The sequence below is a fragment of the Dipteris shenzhenensis genome, chromosome 8 (genome assembly GCF_047967505.1).
Source record: "Dipteris shenzhenensis isolate YYH24624 ecotype China chromosome 8, Dip_SZ_1.0, whole genome shotgun sequence".
In the NCBI taxonomy this organism is placed as follows: domain Eukaryota; kingdom Viridiplantae; phylum Streptophyta; class Polypodiopsida; order Gleicheniales; family Dipteridaceae; genus Dipteris; species Dipteris shenzhenensis.
Genome location: NC_141603.1, coordinates 32717836 through 32736449, shown reverse-complemented (window position 1 = coordinate 32736449; position 18614 = coordinate 32717836). Strand labels below are relative to the sequence as shown.

Genomic DNA, 18614 nt, shown 5'->3' with positions numbered 1-18614 from the left:
ACCACAAGAGACAGAAGTAAGAGCAACTTGCCCAATACCTTTCACGGTATATGATGCATTATTGGCACATGTGACACTACCCCCTTAGATGTATGCTCTAATGAGCTGAATAACTTCCTGCAGGAAGTGATGTGCTTGCTAGCACCACTATCAAAGAACCAGGCATCATGAACATTTGAAACTGCCATGCAAGCATCATGAACATCAGGAAAGCCCCATACCAAGAAAGCCCACCAATGCTGGTCTTGTGCAAAATTAGCGACTCATGTCGACTCATTATTGGCACATGTAACACTACCCCCTTAGATGTATGCTCTAATGAGCTGAATAACTTCCTGCAGGAAGTGATGTGCTTGCTAGCACCACTATCAAAGAACCAGGCATCATGAACATTTGAAACTGCCATGCAAGCATCATGAACATCAGGAAAGCCCCGTACCAAGAAAGCCCACCAATGCTGGTCTTGTGCAAAATTAGCGACTCATGTCGATCTTCTATACTAGAAGAACCAGATACTGCAAGACCACACTCTTTCTTCTTCTTTTCAGATGCAATGCGCTTCCTGCACTTAGAAATATCATGCCCAGGTTTCCTATATTAGTTACATCTATTGAAGAAGAAGCACCATGTGAATGATCAGCATGGGAGTGAGAGGGTTTACCAACTAAACCCTTGCCTTTGCCTTTGTGTTTGTGATGGGCAGCAAAGGCTTGATCACTAGCCATAGAAGCATTGCAATTCGCATGACTTTGCTCCTCTTGAAGAAGAAGAGCAACTAGCTGGTCAAATGAGAAATGAATGGCATCACCCCCAGCAACCGACCTCAATGTGGTAGCAAAGCCTTGATAAGAATTAGGCAACCCATCAAGGGTATTCCAGACAAGCTGAGAATCAGGCATAATCTCATCAATGTTGGCCAACTGCTCTTTCAAATCCTTCACATTATTGAGAGAGGCATCCATGTTACCACCCTCTTCAAGCTTCAAGTCTTTCAAATGCTTGCGGACATAGGCAACCCTTACCTCATTCCGCACCTGATACAAAGATGCAAGTGCTTGCTTAGTTGTCTTGCAAGACCGGATATGAGGGATAATAACCTGTTTCACTGAAAGAGCAATCAAGTCATGTGCTTTGGCATCACGACCATCCCATTGAATCTACTCCTATGTAGGAAGCAAAGTACCTATAGCAGGAGCTACAGGTGTTCTGGCAGTAGCATTAAAACCATCACCTGAAAAGAACCTGAGGCAATAAGTGCAGCAACAGAAGTGGCATTACGTGTAGGCTTGGCCTCAGAACCTGAAACAATATGCCATAGATTCTTGGCGACCAAAACATGTCCCATCATGTATGACCACATGGGATAATTGCTGCCATCAAGCTTGTCATCAGCCCCAAGCATTCCCAAAAGGACATCTTTGTTGCTAGCCATTGATGCTAATCGAGTAGTACCACAATGGAGAAATGCAAATGAGAGATACAACTCTCAACTGCCATAACTGATGATTGCACAAGCCTCAAGGCTTTCACTACAAGACTGCAATAACAGTCCCAAAAGTTGAAATGAAGGCACGCTTCACGAGGCAAACTGTTCAACAATGTATGTCTGTCCGTACTGCAACAGTAGAGCAATAAATGCAGCAATGACTGTCAAAAATGTCCGTACAGCAGTAAATGAGCCGTACAGTTCACACGGGAGACTTAAATGCTCTGTACACAGTTCCGTACAGCTTAAATATATCTGTCAGTTCTGTACACAGCCTTAAATGCACTGTCCGTACAATGTACAGGTTCCGTACAGCCTTAATAGCAACTGTAGTGCAGTAAATGAACCTGTCTACAGTCCGTACTGCACTTAATGACACTGACACAGTTCGTACAGCAACTACAGGCTTGTACGGCTCACACGTGCGACAAGTACATGCAATATATACAGATGGCTGTACACCACACGTGCGAAGACTGAAGGCTCAAATGCACCGAAAATTCAGAGCCAGATGATAAAAGAGCACTTGTGGCAGTCGAAAATGCAGCAGCAGCCAGAAAGAAAAGATTTTTGGCGACGGAACTGTACGGAACAGCATTCAATGCCCACACATGTGACAAAAAGCTTCCGTACAGCTCGAAAAAACTGCCAAAACAGCTCCAAAGATGAGGACAAAAGCTCGGGGAGGCTGCCAATGGCTAGAGGGTGGAACCCTAACCTGCTCTCATACCACTGTTGGCTATGGCAGGCAATGGAACTCAGAAAAAGAGTGATAGAAGGCCAAAAACGAACTGCTGTATTGAAAATGCTGCAACAATAAGTGTGGAGGCTCAAAGGGGAGCCAACATAACAAAACTCTAGAGCTAACTGCCCTAACTAGACTAAGTGTCCTAACTGACCTAGGTGGTACATGTACTAATCGTACCAATAGTCCTAACTGACTATAACTAGGCCTACAAGGCACATACCAAGGAATAAGTAGCACCTTTGGATAGCCAGCCCATAGAATGGCCTACAACCCCCCCTCCATGGTTCTCATGACATACACTAATCCCGGCATGATCTTCTACACCGGGGGCTTTCCTATGGGCTGGTATCCTATCACTGTGGGCAGCCCTCTCTCTAGTCTCGGTGTAGAAGATCATGACGGGATTAGTGTATGTCTCTGAGAATCCCCTTGGGTCAGACCAAAGGGTACCATTGCAATTCCACACTGCTATTTTCAAGTCCCTTTGTGTGCCCTGCCCGTTGGTTCGACACCATCACAATTCACCCTCCTCTCTCTCCTCTTCTCTTTCTGCTCTTGCTGCTCTCTCACGGATAATCACCGACTCTCTTTGGGCTATACATCGATTAGATCACATCTTTCATAGATTGCCTAGGAGGCGAGGGTTCATTGCTGGGTGATCTCCTCATACAGATATTGCTATGCGCTGATGATACCCTTATATCCTCTTCGACAGAGGGGCTGCCGAGAGATCTGGAGGCATTAGAGGTATTCTGCACAGAGAAAGAGAGAGAGAGAGAGAGAGAGAGAGAGAGAGAGAGAGAGAGAGAGACCTGACGGTCAACCTTGGGAAAACTAAGGTTATGATCTTCAACACCTCACGAGCAGTGATTCGCCGACTTAGTTTCACCTATCGTGGCGAGCAAGTAGAGATAGTGCAGTCATACACATATTTGGGAGCAGTCTTCACAGGGCCCATCTTCACGATGACCCATGCAGCCTAGGCACGCCTCACACGAGGGCGTAGTGCTTTGGCTAGACTAGAGCAACAGTGCTTCCAGGCACACTTCCAAGATCCACCGATGAAGGGCTTGCTTTTTGACACACTGGTGCAACCGACTGCCACGTATGCAGCACCCTTCTGGAGATGCGATATTCCGAGGACAAACTGGAGGAGTTTCGAGAGGCTACAGGTGATGATGGGGTCCAGGATGATCCGATCTAAGCCCTTAGTCCCACATGAGATAGTATAAGCAGAGCTCGCCATGACCCCTCTCCAGGTTGATGCCATCTTCTAGACAGTGACTTTCATCCACAAAGTCTGGGACTTACCCCACTGGAGACTTCCGAGGAGACTTCCGAGGCTGGCCGTAGAGTCATCTACATGGCTAGCAGAGATCGGGGCAGACACATGGTATGCATGCATTAGATATGGCTTGCCAAGCACGGTATCCAGATGGACAAGCCTCCCCCCTTTCAGTATAACATGGATGCGTCTCTTGAGTCCATCCCATGAGATGAGATCAACTGTATCATACGGTTAGACCTTTAGCTTCATACATCCCGGACTTGGAGGGAGGACCAAGAGCTCCCCACCAATACCCAGTTCTACCACGACCACTTCTTGAGAGTATCAGAGGAGGGATTCGTCATCAGACCCCAGTATCTCAAGGACAAACAAGCCTCCCATGCACTGAGGATTGCCATTGGTCAAATGAAGGTTTTGTCCCATCAACTGAGGATCGAGGCTGGGAGAGCAGCAAATATACCCAGAGAGCAACAGATCTGCACGTTATGTATGCTGGGGGCAACTGAGACAAAGGAGCATTTTCTTTGTGTTTGCCCAGCCTACTATGAGATCTGGGAGGCACTACCCCTGTCTCTACCTAGAGGAGAGTGGCTTCAGCCTTTTATCACGATGATCCATTTCCATGACCAGGTCTGTATTGGGCTCTATATGATGGAGATGCGTAAGCATAAGGAGACACTACTGCAACAGATCAGAGAGCAGCAAGGGATGGCCAGACCATCACATGACATAGAAGATGATCAGACACAGCGACGCGTCACAGACTTATATACGTTTGAGTCAACCTCGGGAGACACTGGAGGAGTTAGCCGACATGAGAGAAGCCTGGATCAGCAACCAACGCGGTACCACTTAGAGAGGGGCGTAGAGACCAGATGCGCGACAGAGGGTCCTCAGAGTACACTCTATTGAGGTCCGACCTATCACAACCTTCCTCAGGGGGGACCGACAGAAACGAGAAGTCACTCTGGACATAGCTCAGAGAGTTCTGAGAGCGAGGAGACCGCGACCCCCACCACAGCACGAGACAGCTCCACAGACACAAATACGAGACATCTTCGCAGCCCACCAGAGAGTGGTCATAAGCATGCTGACTTGCTGACTTCCCGAGGAGAATTCTGTGGCATAAAGAAGGAATCATCAGCGTATGCCTGTGCCAAAAAAGATGCAGCCCCAGGGATTTTAAGACCAGTCATCTGTCCTGTATTTGTAAGATGATCAAGATACATCAATAGGGGATGAGTCGCAATGGCATAGAAAAGAGCACTAAGGGGGCAGCCCTGTCGGACTGATCTACCCAATATCCATGACCGAGATAGATGACTTCCGAGAATGCACTGGGAAGTAGATCCAGAATAAAGCCAATAGATTGCATTTGCTATCTTGGGACCAAACCCCAGCTTTGTCATGGTTTGAGAGATAAAATCCCATTGTACAGTGTCAAATGCCTTAGTAATATCTACCTGCAATATGAGCACATCTTGATTCGAGTACTTAGCATATTCAATTGCAGTCAATGCATTGGAGATATTGTCATAGATTTGTCTTCGCGGCACAAACCCATACTGATAAGGATGAAGGCCCGCATTCAGTATCCCATGAAGCCTATACACAATCATTTTGGCAATGAGTTTGTAAACTACAGGCATCAAAGTAATAGGCCTCCAATCTGACATACGATCACAGAGATTTTTTTTGGGCACAAGTTTAATTATTCCATGCTTCCAAAGGTGTGGCAATTGATTTTCTTGCCAGGCAACATTGATCATTTGTAAAAGAACATCTTTCAAATCATCCCAAAAAGAAATATAAAATTCCACTGTAAGACCATCCCAGCCCGGGGACTTGTATTTGCCAAGATGGGACAATGCATTATCAAGTTCCGTGTCAGTAAAAGGTCTCTCAAATAAAAGAGCATCATCCATTTCCACTATCCCAGAAACATATTGAAGAAATTCAATCCGCGCATCAGTCATTTGATTTGATGGGGGGCCAGGGGCAGAGAACAGTGTGTGGAAGTAATTTTGGCATTCATCTTGGAGATCAGAGAAGGAGTGCGTCCAAGAGCCATCTAGCTTCCTTACACCCTTAGACATGAGTTTTTCTTTCGAGTGGCATGCAGTCCCTTGAAAAAGGCTTTGGATGAACAGCCCTTATCCATAAGGGGCTTCATTCTTGCTCTAATCTGCCATTTGTGCAATTTCCGTTGATCATTATCAGTCAGTTTGATCCGGGCTTGTGAGAGGGAATCATTTTCTGATTCAGAAAGAGGCCTTAACTGTGAAAATTCAGTCAACTGTTGTGCTGTCCTTTTTGCCCATTTGACCTCGTTCCTCCATGTAGCCATGTGCCAGTTTCCATACTCCCTAATGACATTCTGTATACGAGAGACAAAGCTGTCCCAAGCATAATTCATGTCCTCCTGAGCATGCAAAAGCAAGGGATGAATTGCAAATCTAATCATTTGCTGGAAATGTTGATGTCAAAGGTAAGCCTGATTAACATGCAATAATCTGCTGGAGAGAGTCGGCAAATCATCCAGTGGCATACCAAATTGCAGATTTAACCATAATGGGGCATGATCTGACAAGCCCAAAGAGAAATCGATGTGGAGATGAATATATACCTTTGTAAGACTAGAATAAGTCCAATCATACAAATTTAGAATTTTTTGTTGTTCTAAAGATCAAAAATCTACAAAGAAAATAAAAGAGAAAATGAAAGAGAAGAAAAAAGAGGTAAACAAAAACTTTTATGAAAAGCAAAAGGAAGACATACTATAAGCCCAAAGAGAAATCGATGTGGAGATGAAGGCTAAAATCTGCATATTGTTGTGGATAGAACAAATACCATCTGTCAAGCCTAGCCCAGTATGTAGTATATGCATTATGATGAAAAGTATATCCGGGCGCTGACCCTTGTAGAAGCAGCCATAAATCTTCAGCCTGCACAGAAAAAAGCATGCTATCCCATTTCTGTCTTTCCGATGAAAGCATATGAGATCTTGAAGTGGTGTTATCTCTCAGCAGAGGAGAATTGTTAAAATCTCCACAGATAAATGCATTGGATCTCCATGGATATTTGCTTAAAGAATCCCATAGAGAAGCCCTCATGGCAGAGGTTTGAGGGGCATAAACTGATGCAAGCTCAAAAATGTCACCATTGACATTACATTGTATGACTATCCATCGGCCACTGCTGTCGTTGAATGCTAGCTGGGGCTCCAGCTCATGTCTGACCATTATGCATACCCCTGAGTAGGTAGTGGTACCAGCATAATATATATCATAGCCGCCAAAGTGATCATTATGACCAGCCTTAGAGTGTTGATTATGCTCTTGCAAACAAACAATATCTGGCTGCATTTTATGTACATAATTCCAAAAAAGCCTCCACTTTGAGACATTGCAGAGGCTCTGTACATTGTATGTAAAGCACTTAAGTGTTTGATGCATGAAAGAGATATATACAGGAGAGTATAAGTATGAAACAAGATATCAGAGAGGCAAAGCCTCTGCCTGCATGGGGCATGGAGGACAAATGACCTGTCCCAATGAAGCAGCTAAGCCAGGCAATTCTTCATGCATATAGTCCGGGAAGTTAACAACCTCAACCCATACAGGACGATGATGACGTATAAGACTTTGGTAGTCCTTGTTTGGGGACCAAGGCATGGCATGTACCATCTGCTTCCCGTAAAAAAGGGGAGAAAGCTCAAGGAGCCTCTGCTTGCACAAAGCATCTGATAAATGCACCTCATAAAATCCTCTGGAGGCAAAGTAGACACCCTCAACAAAACATCCTCCAAGGATAGACTTGATCCATTGCGCAACATCACTGGCGGCTGGAATTCTTCCTGGAAAGAAAATAATTACCGCAGTTTGAGATAGCTTTCTAAGAGGATTCACAAGGGAGGGCAATTTCAATTTGTATGTGATCTCCGGAACTGGTTTGCCCCATTCCTGTCGTGACTGCTGAAAGTCATCCTTAAGTGTATCAAACACATATTGAGCCTCCATGGTAAGCTCATCATCCTGTGAAGCAGGCTGAGAAGGACGACGCTTGGCATCTGTAGTTCTTTCTTTTCTAGCATATGTACAGACATCGGGACCTGAAGCCATGATTGAGGTATGGCAAGGCAAGAGAGAAAAAGAGTGAAAGACAAAGCAAACAGAGAAAACGAACGGAGAGGCACAGGGAGAAAATGCAGATCAGTACAGCAGAAGCTGCACAGAGGGGCTGTACGGAAGGGATAAGCTGTACGGAAAAGCCTGTACGGATAGTCTGTAGGAAACAACGGGAGGAAATGTACGGAAGTTACTGTACGGACAAAGACTGGCTGTACGGGAAAAGCTGTACGGAAAGTGGGAAAAGAAATACAGGGATTCTGTACGGACAGATGGTGCTCACAAAAAAGTACGGAATTGTACGGGAAAGAGCAGGGTGGTATGGGGAGGCTGGGTGTACGGAAGATGGCGAAGTCGTACAACAGGGCTGACAAGGACGTACAGTATGTACGAAAAGACAACGGGGTGTACGGGCCTGCACGCCGGGGGAGTCCGTACGACGATCGTACGGACGTACGGACGGAGGGGGAGAATCCTAGCGGGTACCTTCGTCTCACTGTCGCTCACCGTCTCTCCTCAAGGCACCAACACACACACACTCTCCACACACACACACACACCACACACACACACACACACTTTTTTTTTTTTTTTTTGGGGTAAATCCATGATCATATTATCAGCAAAATTTACATGAGGGTCTCAAAAAAGCAGAGAGCCTCAACAGGAAATCAAAAGCAAAGAAAAACTATTTCCAGGCATGACTGAGGAAGATCTCCTTGATGGCAAGCATCATAGATAGATTGCCGTAGGGAGAGTCTGAAATATTCATAAGATTGCAAGAACAGATTCCCAAAATATCGCATGTTGTGATCCTGCCAGATGGTCCAAAAAGCCCAATATCTGACCCAGTTCAAAAATAAAGAGTAATGGACCAGGGTTTCAAGAAGTCTGCCAAAAAGCCAAAAATGTTTCCCAAAAGGTGAGTTAGGGAAACGAAGGCGAAGCGACATGGAAATTTTGCATAAGAAGGTCTTAGTGCTGGAACACATCCAAAACAAATGAGACACCGTTTCAGAAGGGGCCATGCATCGAAGACAGGAAGCAGATGCAATCCTTCGTTGAGCCAGAGTGACCCCCACGGATAAGGTTCCTGTAAGACAACGCCATAGGAAAAGCTTTTGCTTGAGAGGCAATTTGCTTCTCCATAAATTGCGGAGAGTCTTTCGCCACCAAGCAAGTGATTTTGCCATATGCCAAAGAGAATTAGCATGTAAGTGAATCCATGGTGACGGCTGGAGGAAAGAGTATGTCGTGCTGACCGTTAGGTTAGGAAGAGGAACAGGACGAGAATTTGAGCCCACCGGGTGTAACTGCCAATCATGTAATCGGTCCCTGTTAGATAAAGGAGGGATGGGAAGAAAAGGCTGCAGTAATTCAGCAATTTTTCCCCAAATAAACCTGTGATGCATGGCTAGTGGATAAGAAGCCATGGCTTGAGGGAAGGAAAGCATGTGACCAGTAGCATCAACAACGTCATTTATACACCTGATCCCCAATTTGCTGAGATTATATGCCCGAATCGGCTCTTGGAGGGCCAATGGAGGATCAAAAACAGCACTCCAATAAATACTTTCTTGCCGAAGGGAATTGGCATGAGATAAAACGGAAGGGGCCCAATGAGCATGCGAAAGGACCTGTTGCCAATCGCTAATAAGTGAAGTAGCAAAGGGGCAACCCGGGATAGAGCCTACAAATCTGCCCAAAATGACCTCCCAAAAATCAGTGATCCAGGCACCATGTGCAGTAGTACGTAAGGACGTGCACATGGTTGCAAGCATATGAGTCCATGGCTGCTTCTGACGAAAAAAGGTGAGTAGAAGAGGAATTTTCCTGGCTAAGACATGGTGCGCAATATTCAGCACATTCAATCCACCGTGCATCCTTGGGGAACAGACTTTTGTCATCCTCATAAGTCTTAGAGCTTTAGCAGAAGACTTTGTTTTCCATAACAGTTCCATAGCATGAGACATAAAGGCAGAAATGTCTTGAGAAGTCCAGTGCATCAAAGGCAAATAATACTGAACATAAGCCATAATAATCGACTGGACAATCCGGAGCCTAACATGGAGTGGCCAAGTGGAGAGCTTCCAATAATGGAGTTTGGCATGAAGCTTATCAAAAATCCATTTTAACTGTTGTTTCCTAGTGATGTGCCAGCCAATAGGGTAACCAAGATGGCGGACCACATCACAGGGCTGCATAATGTGCCCAGGCCATAGAAGAGTATGCCAATCATATGAATGCAACGGTATGAGGCTAGATTTATCGAAATTAACATTCATGCCAGCAGCCAGGCCATATGAAGAAAGAGTGTCCATAATAGTCTTCAACTGCTGTGGAGAATTATGTTGCATAAAAAAAGAATCATCTGCATAGGCCTGAGCAATAAAGGAAGGGGCTCCAGGAATCTGAAGACCAGTGAGAAGACCTTGTGCGGTAAGATGATCCAAATATGAGAGAAGTGGGTGAGTGGCAATGGCATACAACAGGGCACTGAGTGGACATCCTTGTCGGACCGAACGACCCAAGGACCAAGATTGCGAAAGATGATTTCCAAGGATGCATTGGGCTGTAGAGCCAGCATATAAACAGTAGATGACATTAGCCATTTTTGGCCCGAAGCCCATCTTAGCCATTGTTTGTGAGATAAAGTCCCAGTTGACCGTGTCAAAAGCTTTGGCAAAGTCCACTTGCATAATAAAAACATCCTGTTCAGAATATTTTGCATATTCAATAGCCATGAGAGCATTGCCAATATTATCATGAATCTGCCTCCGAGGGACGAAACCATATTGCAAAGGATGCAAGCCCTCATAGAGCACTTGATGAAGGCGGTGCACTAGCATTTTAGCAAAGAGTTTGTAAATAACGGGCATCAATGTGATGGGCCTCCAATCCATAAGATGCTCACACAATTTCCTCTTGGGAATGAGTTTAACTATGCCATGCTTCCATGAGGAGGGGAGTACTCCTGTGTGCCAAGAGTTATTAATCATTTGTAGGATGACACCTTTAAGATCCTCCCAAAAGTGTAAGAAAAACTCCACTGTGAGACCATCATACCCCGGAGCCTTACCAGGGCTAAGATGAGACAAGGCATCATCAAGCTCCTTATCAGTGAAAGGCATATCCAGTTTGAGAGCTTCCTGTGGGTTGATAATGGGATGCACTTGATGCAAAAGAATCTCCCGAGCTTGTAATTCTTGCAAAGAAGTAGTATCAGGGGGTGCAAATAGCTTCTGAAAATAAGAAAAGCATTCATGTTGAAGCTCTGAGAAAGACCGAGTCCATTCCCCATCCCGTTTGCGGACTCTGAGGCAAGATGTCTTTCTCCTGAAAGCATGTAACCCTTGAAAAAAGGATTTAGAAGAGCATCCTTTATCCAAAAATTGAGTCATCCTTGCCCGAACCTGCCACTTGGCCAATTTACGTCGGTCATTAGCTTGCAAAAGAGCTTTTGACTGAGCGAGAGTGTCCATTTGTTGGGAAGAAAGGGGCTGCATCTGAAAAAGTACAGTCAAAGATTGAACCACTGCTTTAGCATGCCGAACTTTAGCTCTCCAATCAAGCATGAAATGACTCCCATATTCATGTATGGCATGCTGAAGCCTGTCCACAAGGCGTTGCCATGCAAAATTACTGTCATAATGGATATGTGCTGCAAGGGGAATTATGGCATGTCGGATCAATTGTTGAAAATGTGCATGCTGCAGATAGCCTTTATTGATATGTTTCATCCGAATGGAATGCAAGGGCATGTCATCCCAGGGCTGACCAAACTGAATGTGCAGCCATAAAGGAGCATGGTCAGAGAGACCAAGGGAATGATCAATCTCAATATGAAGGCAGAAATCTGTATATTGCTGAGCCTGCAGTAAATACCATCTATCTAGGCGAGCCCAGTAGTTAGTAAAGGCATTATGATGATAGGTGTAGCCCCCAATTCCAGTGTGCATGGCTGTCCATAAATCTTGCGCATGTGTCGTGGTGAGTAATTCTTCCCATGATTGCTTTTCACAAGGGATCATATGAGATCTTTGAGTAGTATTGTCAGAAGACATGGGGGAGTTATTAAAGTCTCCACCAAGAAGAGCACAAGATCGCCATGGGTAAGAAGCAATAGCATGCCACATGGAGGCTCTGGAGGCAGAAGTTTGTGAAGCATAAACCGAGGCAAATTCCCAAATATCACCATTGACATCACATTGAATCACCATCCATCTGCCATCACAGTCATTAAAGGCAAGCTGGGGCTGCAGCTCATGTCTGACCAATATGCATAGACCCGAGAAAAGCTTAGTACCTGCATAGTGAATATCATAACCCCCAAAATGGCCAACTTGGCCTGCCATAGAATGCTGGTTATGTTCTTGCAAACAGAGAATGTCTGGCTGCCTGGTTAAAACATAATTCCACACTAACCTCCACTTAGAGGGATTGCAGAGACCCTGTACATTGAAAGTAACGCAGAGAAGTTTATCAGGCATGAGGATATATACAAAGGAAAGGGCCAAGAATGTACAACCAAAGAGTGCTAATCATCTGCCATCATGGGCTGCAGCCCTTCCTTCCCTGGGTCAAAAGATAGCCCTTCCTCAGATTCACAGACAGGAATATGTTTTTTAAGGACTCCAACCCAATTGAGTAAGGGCGAGGGAGTGGCTGAGGTAGAAGCTTGGCCTGGAGTAGGAGTAGATGCATCCCAGTGGCGAGATTGAAGGGGTCTTTGCCTGAGAACCCGCTTGGGCTGTAAAAAGCCATCAATATCAGGAGCCTTCTCTTTCTCTTTACCTTTGTCCTTGGCTTTGAATATGGCTGGGATTTGTGAAGCCACTTTTCCAGCTTTAGAGGCATTTTTATCCTGATTCTTAGACCCAATAGTCTCTTGCTTACGAGCTGGCTGAACCATTGGAGGAGGTATGGCAGTGGCTGGAGGAGGATGCAAGACAGTAGGGCGTTCAGAGGCCAAATGCCCTTACTTATGGCATGAAAAACAGGCACCTGCGAAAATTCCCCATTTCAATTCAAAGTACTTTTGCCCCATCGGCAAACCTTCAACCTCCACTGCAATGGAGGGGAGAGTAGGGGTATCCGTGTCCCACAATATACAGAATCTATTACAATTCCCAGCAGGGCGAGGAGGGCAGATAACTTGGCCCAGTGCAGCAGCCAATCCGGGCAGTTCTTCTCGCATATAGTCTGGGAAATTAACTACCTCCACCCAAACAGGACAGTGATGCCGAATGAGACTTTGATAGTCCTTGTTAGGGGACCATGGCATAGCATGCACCATTTGCCGGCCATAAAACAAAGGAGAAAATTCAAGCACACGCTGTTTCTGCAAAGCATCGGTGAGGTGAACTTCATAAAACCCACGAGAGGCAAAGTACACTCCCTCCACAAAAGAGCCTCCGAGGATGGACTGAATCCATTGCGCAACATCATTGGCAGATGGTATCTTTCCCGGAAAAAAGATAATGACTGCAGTGTGGGCAAGCTTCTTAAGTGGCTGCACCAAGGATGGTAGCTGCAATTTATAGGTAACCTGGGGAACAGGCTTGCTCCAATCCTGGCGAGATTGAAGGAAGTCATCCTTGAGAGTATCAAAGACATATTGGGCCTCTAAATCCATACTTGCGTCTGAAGTGAGATCAGGACAGCGTCTTTTAACCTCTTGTGTGCGCTCCTTGCGCACATAGGTAGTTAAGATAGCAGCATCTGAAGCCATAGGGAGGAAGAAGAGACCAGAAAGTGAAAGGTAGGAGATATAAAACAAGAAGGAAAAAGAAGAGAGAGCAGGCTGCGTAGGGTAAGCAGACGGAAGCAGGGTGGCACGAGCAAGGGCAGGGCAGCGCGAGCTGGAGCAAGGCGGCACAGGGGGAGCAGGCGGCGCAGGTTGGAGCGGGCGGCGCAGGCTGGAGCAGGCGGCGCGGGCTACACTCTCTCTCCGTCGCTCTCTGACACACACACACACACACATACACCACACACACACACACACACACACACATGCATGCATGCACGCACATGCACACACACATTAGCAGAGTACACATGCAATTATGGGTGTTGCAAATATATGAGCTCAATCTTGACCTTGAGGCGCGCATTCAAACCAGCCAACAGCTTCTCAGCATTCTCTGCTTTACTGTGTGCATTACTCAGCTCCTTTTCCTGTAAACCAAATATCAGTTAGGACATGCCCTGTGGCACATCAGCTCAGAACACGAATTGAACTGCATCGATAATTCAGAGGCATAGTGCATGAGCACACAATAAGTAATTTCAGAATCCACCTACAGTACTTCAGATGCTGCAACCATGCAAGACCATACCTTTAATGCCATTGTTGATGCAAAGTCTGCCCTCAGTGAATCTTCCCGTGCCTGGGCTTGCTTAGTAGCTCGCTCTTGAATAACTGTGGCCTTCTCTATAGAGACCCGAGAGTCTTTTAAAGCAGCATCATGCTTTCTTTTCCATTCAGATGCCTCTTCTTTGGCAGCCTCGGCCTGCTCTCTAGCAGCAGCCAGCCTTGCCTCTGCAGAGCTGCATCTGCTCTTCAGAGCTGCAATTTCTCCATTGATGCGATTTTCTTCTGCCCTACGAGACGATAGCATCTGATCGTATTTGTTCCTCCAATCTGAAGCTTCCTTTCGTGAAAGTTCTAGTTGGTGAGAAAGGGTTGCAGATCTCTCCTCCAACACACTGTACTTATTCTGAAGAAGACTGTATCTTGAATCAGATGCTTCACAAGAAGACTTGTGTTCTGACCCTAGGACTTCAAACCTCCTCTTCCATTCCTGGGCATCCCTCTGAGCAGAATCTAACTGCTTCCCAAGCAGCACCAATCTGTCCTCAAGTGACCGACATTTCAACTGGAGAGATGAACTATCAGCAGTCTTTTGATCATTCCACTTCTTGATAAGATCAGACAATGGGCCTTCTAAGCTGCCATGCAAAACAGAAGATTCAGAGAACAACAATGGCAAAGTTTTAGATTCATAGCCTTCTCACAAACATGATAGCGTGTGCAAATCCTTAAGTTAATCATTTCTAGGTTTTACTTCATCTCCATTTGAGTTGTATTAGCATCAAATCTTGACACTTTAGCTCCAACCTTTGCTGCAAAAATTTCACCAGCTTTCTCCATTTTGTGGGACCATACGTGTTTTGCTCGTAGTCAGCTAACAAGGCATGAAATACCTGCAACCACACTCAAACACCAAGAAGTAACACAATTAAAGAGCAACATCCAAGACAAGTTATGGCTCTAACTCTTCATAACCTAGATTCAAGACACCAAGAAATCACACCAAATATAAAGGTAAAATGACTAAAAACAAGAAGGCATACAATAAATAAACTGCTAGTAAAAACCCCAAAAGTGATTAAATCTGCCATGCTGCCAATAATTGCACTCCTTTGGACAGTCAAACAGTACATTCATAGATGAATACTGAAATGAGTCGCATTTATCTAACACAAGTTAGAACTTGTTCTCATACATATTTGTGTGATGTTTATGTCCAAAAAAGCAGATGAGAGACACGCCGCTATCTAATGATAAGGAAATGAAACTTTACAGCTTGAGAAGTAACAAACATAGGAGCCACATTGCTTTGCTAGATGCACTCTACTAACATTCTCTTTGCAACAAAACACTCAATCAAGATGAGGGATGATTGTTTATGTGTCACCCGGAATATGGCTTCCACCACCCAAGCTTTGGAAATATATTTCTTTTGGCCACGAATGCAAAAAGATATACATCAAGTTTGTTTCAAAATGCTTGGTTTGTCAAAAGGTGAAGTATGATAGGCACAAGACATCTGGCCTGCTGGTGCCCTTACCAGTACCCCAAGCACCCTAGGAAAGTATAGCTATCGATTTTATTTTTGACCTTCAAAGATCAAGGCATGGGAATGATGGGATATGGATTATCATCCATAGATTCAGCAAGTAGACACATTTCATACATGTGTGGAGGCAGATCGTATGGCCAAGGTATTTCTAGCACAAGTCTTTAAGCACCATGGTATGCCTAAGTCCATAGTCTATACCTAGATGAATCCAGGAACATTCCCAAACTCATCCTCTAAAAACACAACATAGTGCAATTATCTTACGATAGTCACTCATAAGATTGAAAACCATAAACTCCATCAAGCATAGCAGGGACTAGCTACTATGACATCCCCACTGACGTCATCAGCGCCAACAGTGGGTGTATACCTAGATGAATCCAGGAACATTCCCAAACTCATCCTCTAAAAACACAACATAGTGCAGTTTCAATCTCACGAGAGTCACTCATCAGATTGAAAACCATAAACTCCATCACGCATAGCAGGAACTAGCTACTATGACATCCCCACTGACGTCATCAGTGCCCAACAGTGGGTGTAGACCATAGTATAAAAGTATGCTCTCACACATACAAATCCACACACCCACACATACTTGAGCATCCATTCATACAAAGTCTTCGTATTGAGTTTCTGTCGGCACTCCGGAGGTGAAGGGCAAACTCAGCCATGACGAAGGCTAGCACTAAAGGAGGAGGCTAATCAAAAAGTAGTCCAAATCTCTTCATTCAAGCTACAACAGCTTGTGAAGTCTAAACGATTTCATTTTAGTGTCTCCCAAACGAGAATCTAAATCTAGCTGATAGAGACCCTAGGATGACCAACCTATTCTGGAGAGCCCTATTTGATAACATGGGGACTAAGTTGGATTTTTCCTCGTCTTTCATCCCCAAACAGAGGGCCAAAGTGCAATAGGCAACTCTACAGTGCTTGATTTAATCCGAAATTAGAGTGGGAACAGTACCTCCCACCGGTGGAGTTTGCATACAACAACATTGTCCACAATTCCACATGAAAAGCCCCGTTTGAGGTGATTTATGGGAAAGTGATTTTACCACATATCTTGAGGACTAAAGATGAAATATTCGAAGCTGATCAGTATGTCAGGGATCTCAAGAGAGCATTCAGCCAAGACTGAACAGCAATTGAAAGATCTTGTGAGAGGCACAAAAAACATAGAAGAGCAATTAACCTCCAATGGGGCGAATGGGCCATTCGCCCTCTAAAGTTTGAATAGGCTAGGCTCATAAAGCTAAAGGGCAAAGGAAAAGTATATTCCAAGCTGTCTCCCAGGTATTATGGTCCATTCCATGCAATGAGGTAGCTTTTAGGTTGCGAAAGGCTAACACGTGTTGTAGGATTTGGAGAGTGCTGTAGCGGGAGATAGACTATCCTCACTCTCTCTCCTACCCAATACTAACTGCAATTGCAAGATGATGCACTCAATACACAAAGTGCGCTGTGGATGTGAGTGAGAGAATCAGAGGGAGAGAATATAGTGGACCTCCGAAGAGGAAATAGATACAACTGAATAATGAATGCCCAAAGGGCTGAATACAACTGTATGGAGGGACTGAAACCCTCACTGCAAAACTAGAAGACCAGACTACCTAGAGGAGGTGAATCCTCACTAGATCCCTGAAGAGGCTGAAGCTACCCTCCTGCTCTGCTGCGGGGAGGCCTGACTCTTGCTGCTTTGAAGGCTTGAAGGCCTGAGGAGTGGATGAAGAATGAGGGCCAAAGGCTGCCCTTTTATAGGCTGATAGGTCAGCCTGGCCGACTTGATCAACGCCGACCGTTGACTTAGGCTGCCCTTTTATAGGCTGATAGGTCAGCCTGGCCGACTTGGTCAACGCCGACCGTTGACTTGGTCGGTCAAAAAGTCAACACGTTGACTTTTGACCAAAAGTCAACTATGTGTTCTTTGTGTTGGAAAGGTCACCTCCCCATCTGTAAGCCCCCAAATGAGGAGAGCGTGGGGGAGGGAGACCTAGGGCAGGATGTGCCCAAAGAGAGATTACCTGGATGTGTGGATCTGGGACAGATCTGGAGCATTCATGGTTGGTGGGGTATCCCAAGGATGAAAGGCTGCATCAGGAGCAGCTCATGTGCAGGAAGATGGCGGGGACACAGTGTCTTGGATCAAGCCTGGCATGAGGCACTCAGTGGACTGCAGCAGGACCCTATGAAGCGCAATGACATCAGCAAGATGTACGGAGCAGTACGGCGCAGGACACGTGGCTGGAAAGGGCCTGGCAGAGGCGCTTGCATGACGGGGTCCTTGGCAAAGTATATGGGCAGGTCTATAGCCTGCAAGCAGGGCTGGCACGTGGCAGGACAGCAGCAGCAAAGGGGCTGGGCCCTGCATGGAACAAAGGGCCAGCAAAGGTCCCTAAATAGGGCTGGATAGGCAGCCAACCAGCCAACCAACTGGTCGGTTGGTTAGGGCTGCTACAGACCAGCCAGTCGGCCCATTTAGGGCTGGCTGGTCGGTTGGTTCAAGGGGGGCCTTGAGCCCTATAAAAGGAGGGGCTTCATGCCCCATTAATTATCCAACAGTTCAGCAAAAGCAGGAGCAGACAGGAGCAGCCAGGAGCCACTCCCTTGGGCCTCACACTGGGGGTGAAGGAGAGTTGAAGGTGAGCTACAGACTGAGTTCCTAGCCGCTGGACCTTGGCTGTCTTCAAGGGCGGCAAGGTGTTGTGACCATATTCTCTGGAGCAGCCTTCTGACAGCAGACATGAGCAGCAAGAAGGCAAGCCTTGGACCTATACACAGGAGGTGAAGGTGACCCTGAAGGAGCTGCAGACTGAGCTTGAGAGGCAGCCCACCTAGGCTGATTCACAGGCAGTAAGGTGGAGAGGATCGTTCTGGACGGAAAGTCTACAGAGGCTCGAGGTGAAGCACGCGGACTCGAGTCTAGAGATAGCCGGCAGATAGGAGAAGGACCTTGTGGTTAGATCAGAGGACCACACCATTGGTGGGACTCTAGATCTATCTCTTTTGTCTTGTGTCCATAGTTTTGGACAGAAATATATATTTTGGTGTCTTTTATATCTGGCTGGTTCATTGTTTATTGATGAGTCTGCACATCTAT

At 45.7% G+C, this 18614-nt stretch overlaps 1 protein-coding gene across 2 annotated transcripts in view; it reads right to left on the bottom strand.

The window, feature by feature from the left end:
* Positions 1 to 18614, bottom strand: part of LOC147899396 (uncharacterized) — a 103138-nt gene that overhangs the window by 11364 nt on the left and 73160 nt on the right. For both annotated transcript variants that reach the window (XR_015541397.1, XM_087377891.1), the window contains exons 11-13: positions 14770 to 14855; positions 13988 to 14600; positions 13749 to 13826 (exon numbers count right to left, since the gene is read on the bottom strand). Coding sequence is in view for 1 of the 2 variants with exons in the window: in XM_087377891.1 (XP_087234017.1) it covers positions 13749 to 13826; positions 13988 to 14600; positions 14770 to 14855 (777 nt within the window). In the remaining variant the exon portion in view is untranslated. The remainder of the gene's footprint in view (positions 1 to 13748; positions 13827 to 13987; positions 14601 to 14769; positions 14856 to 18614) is intronic.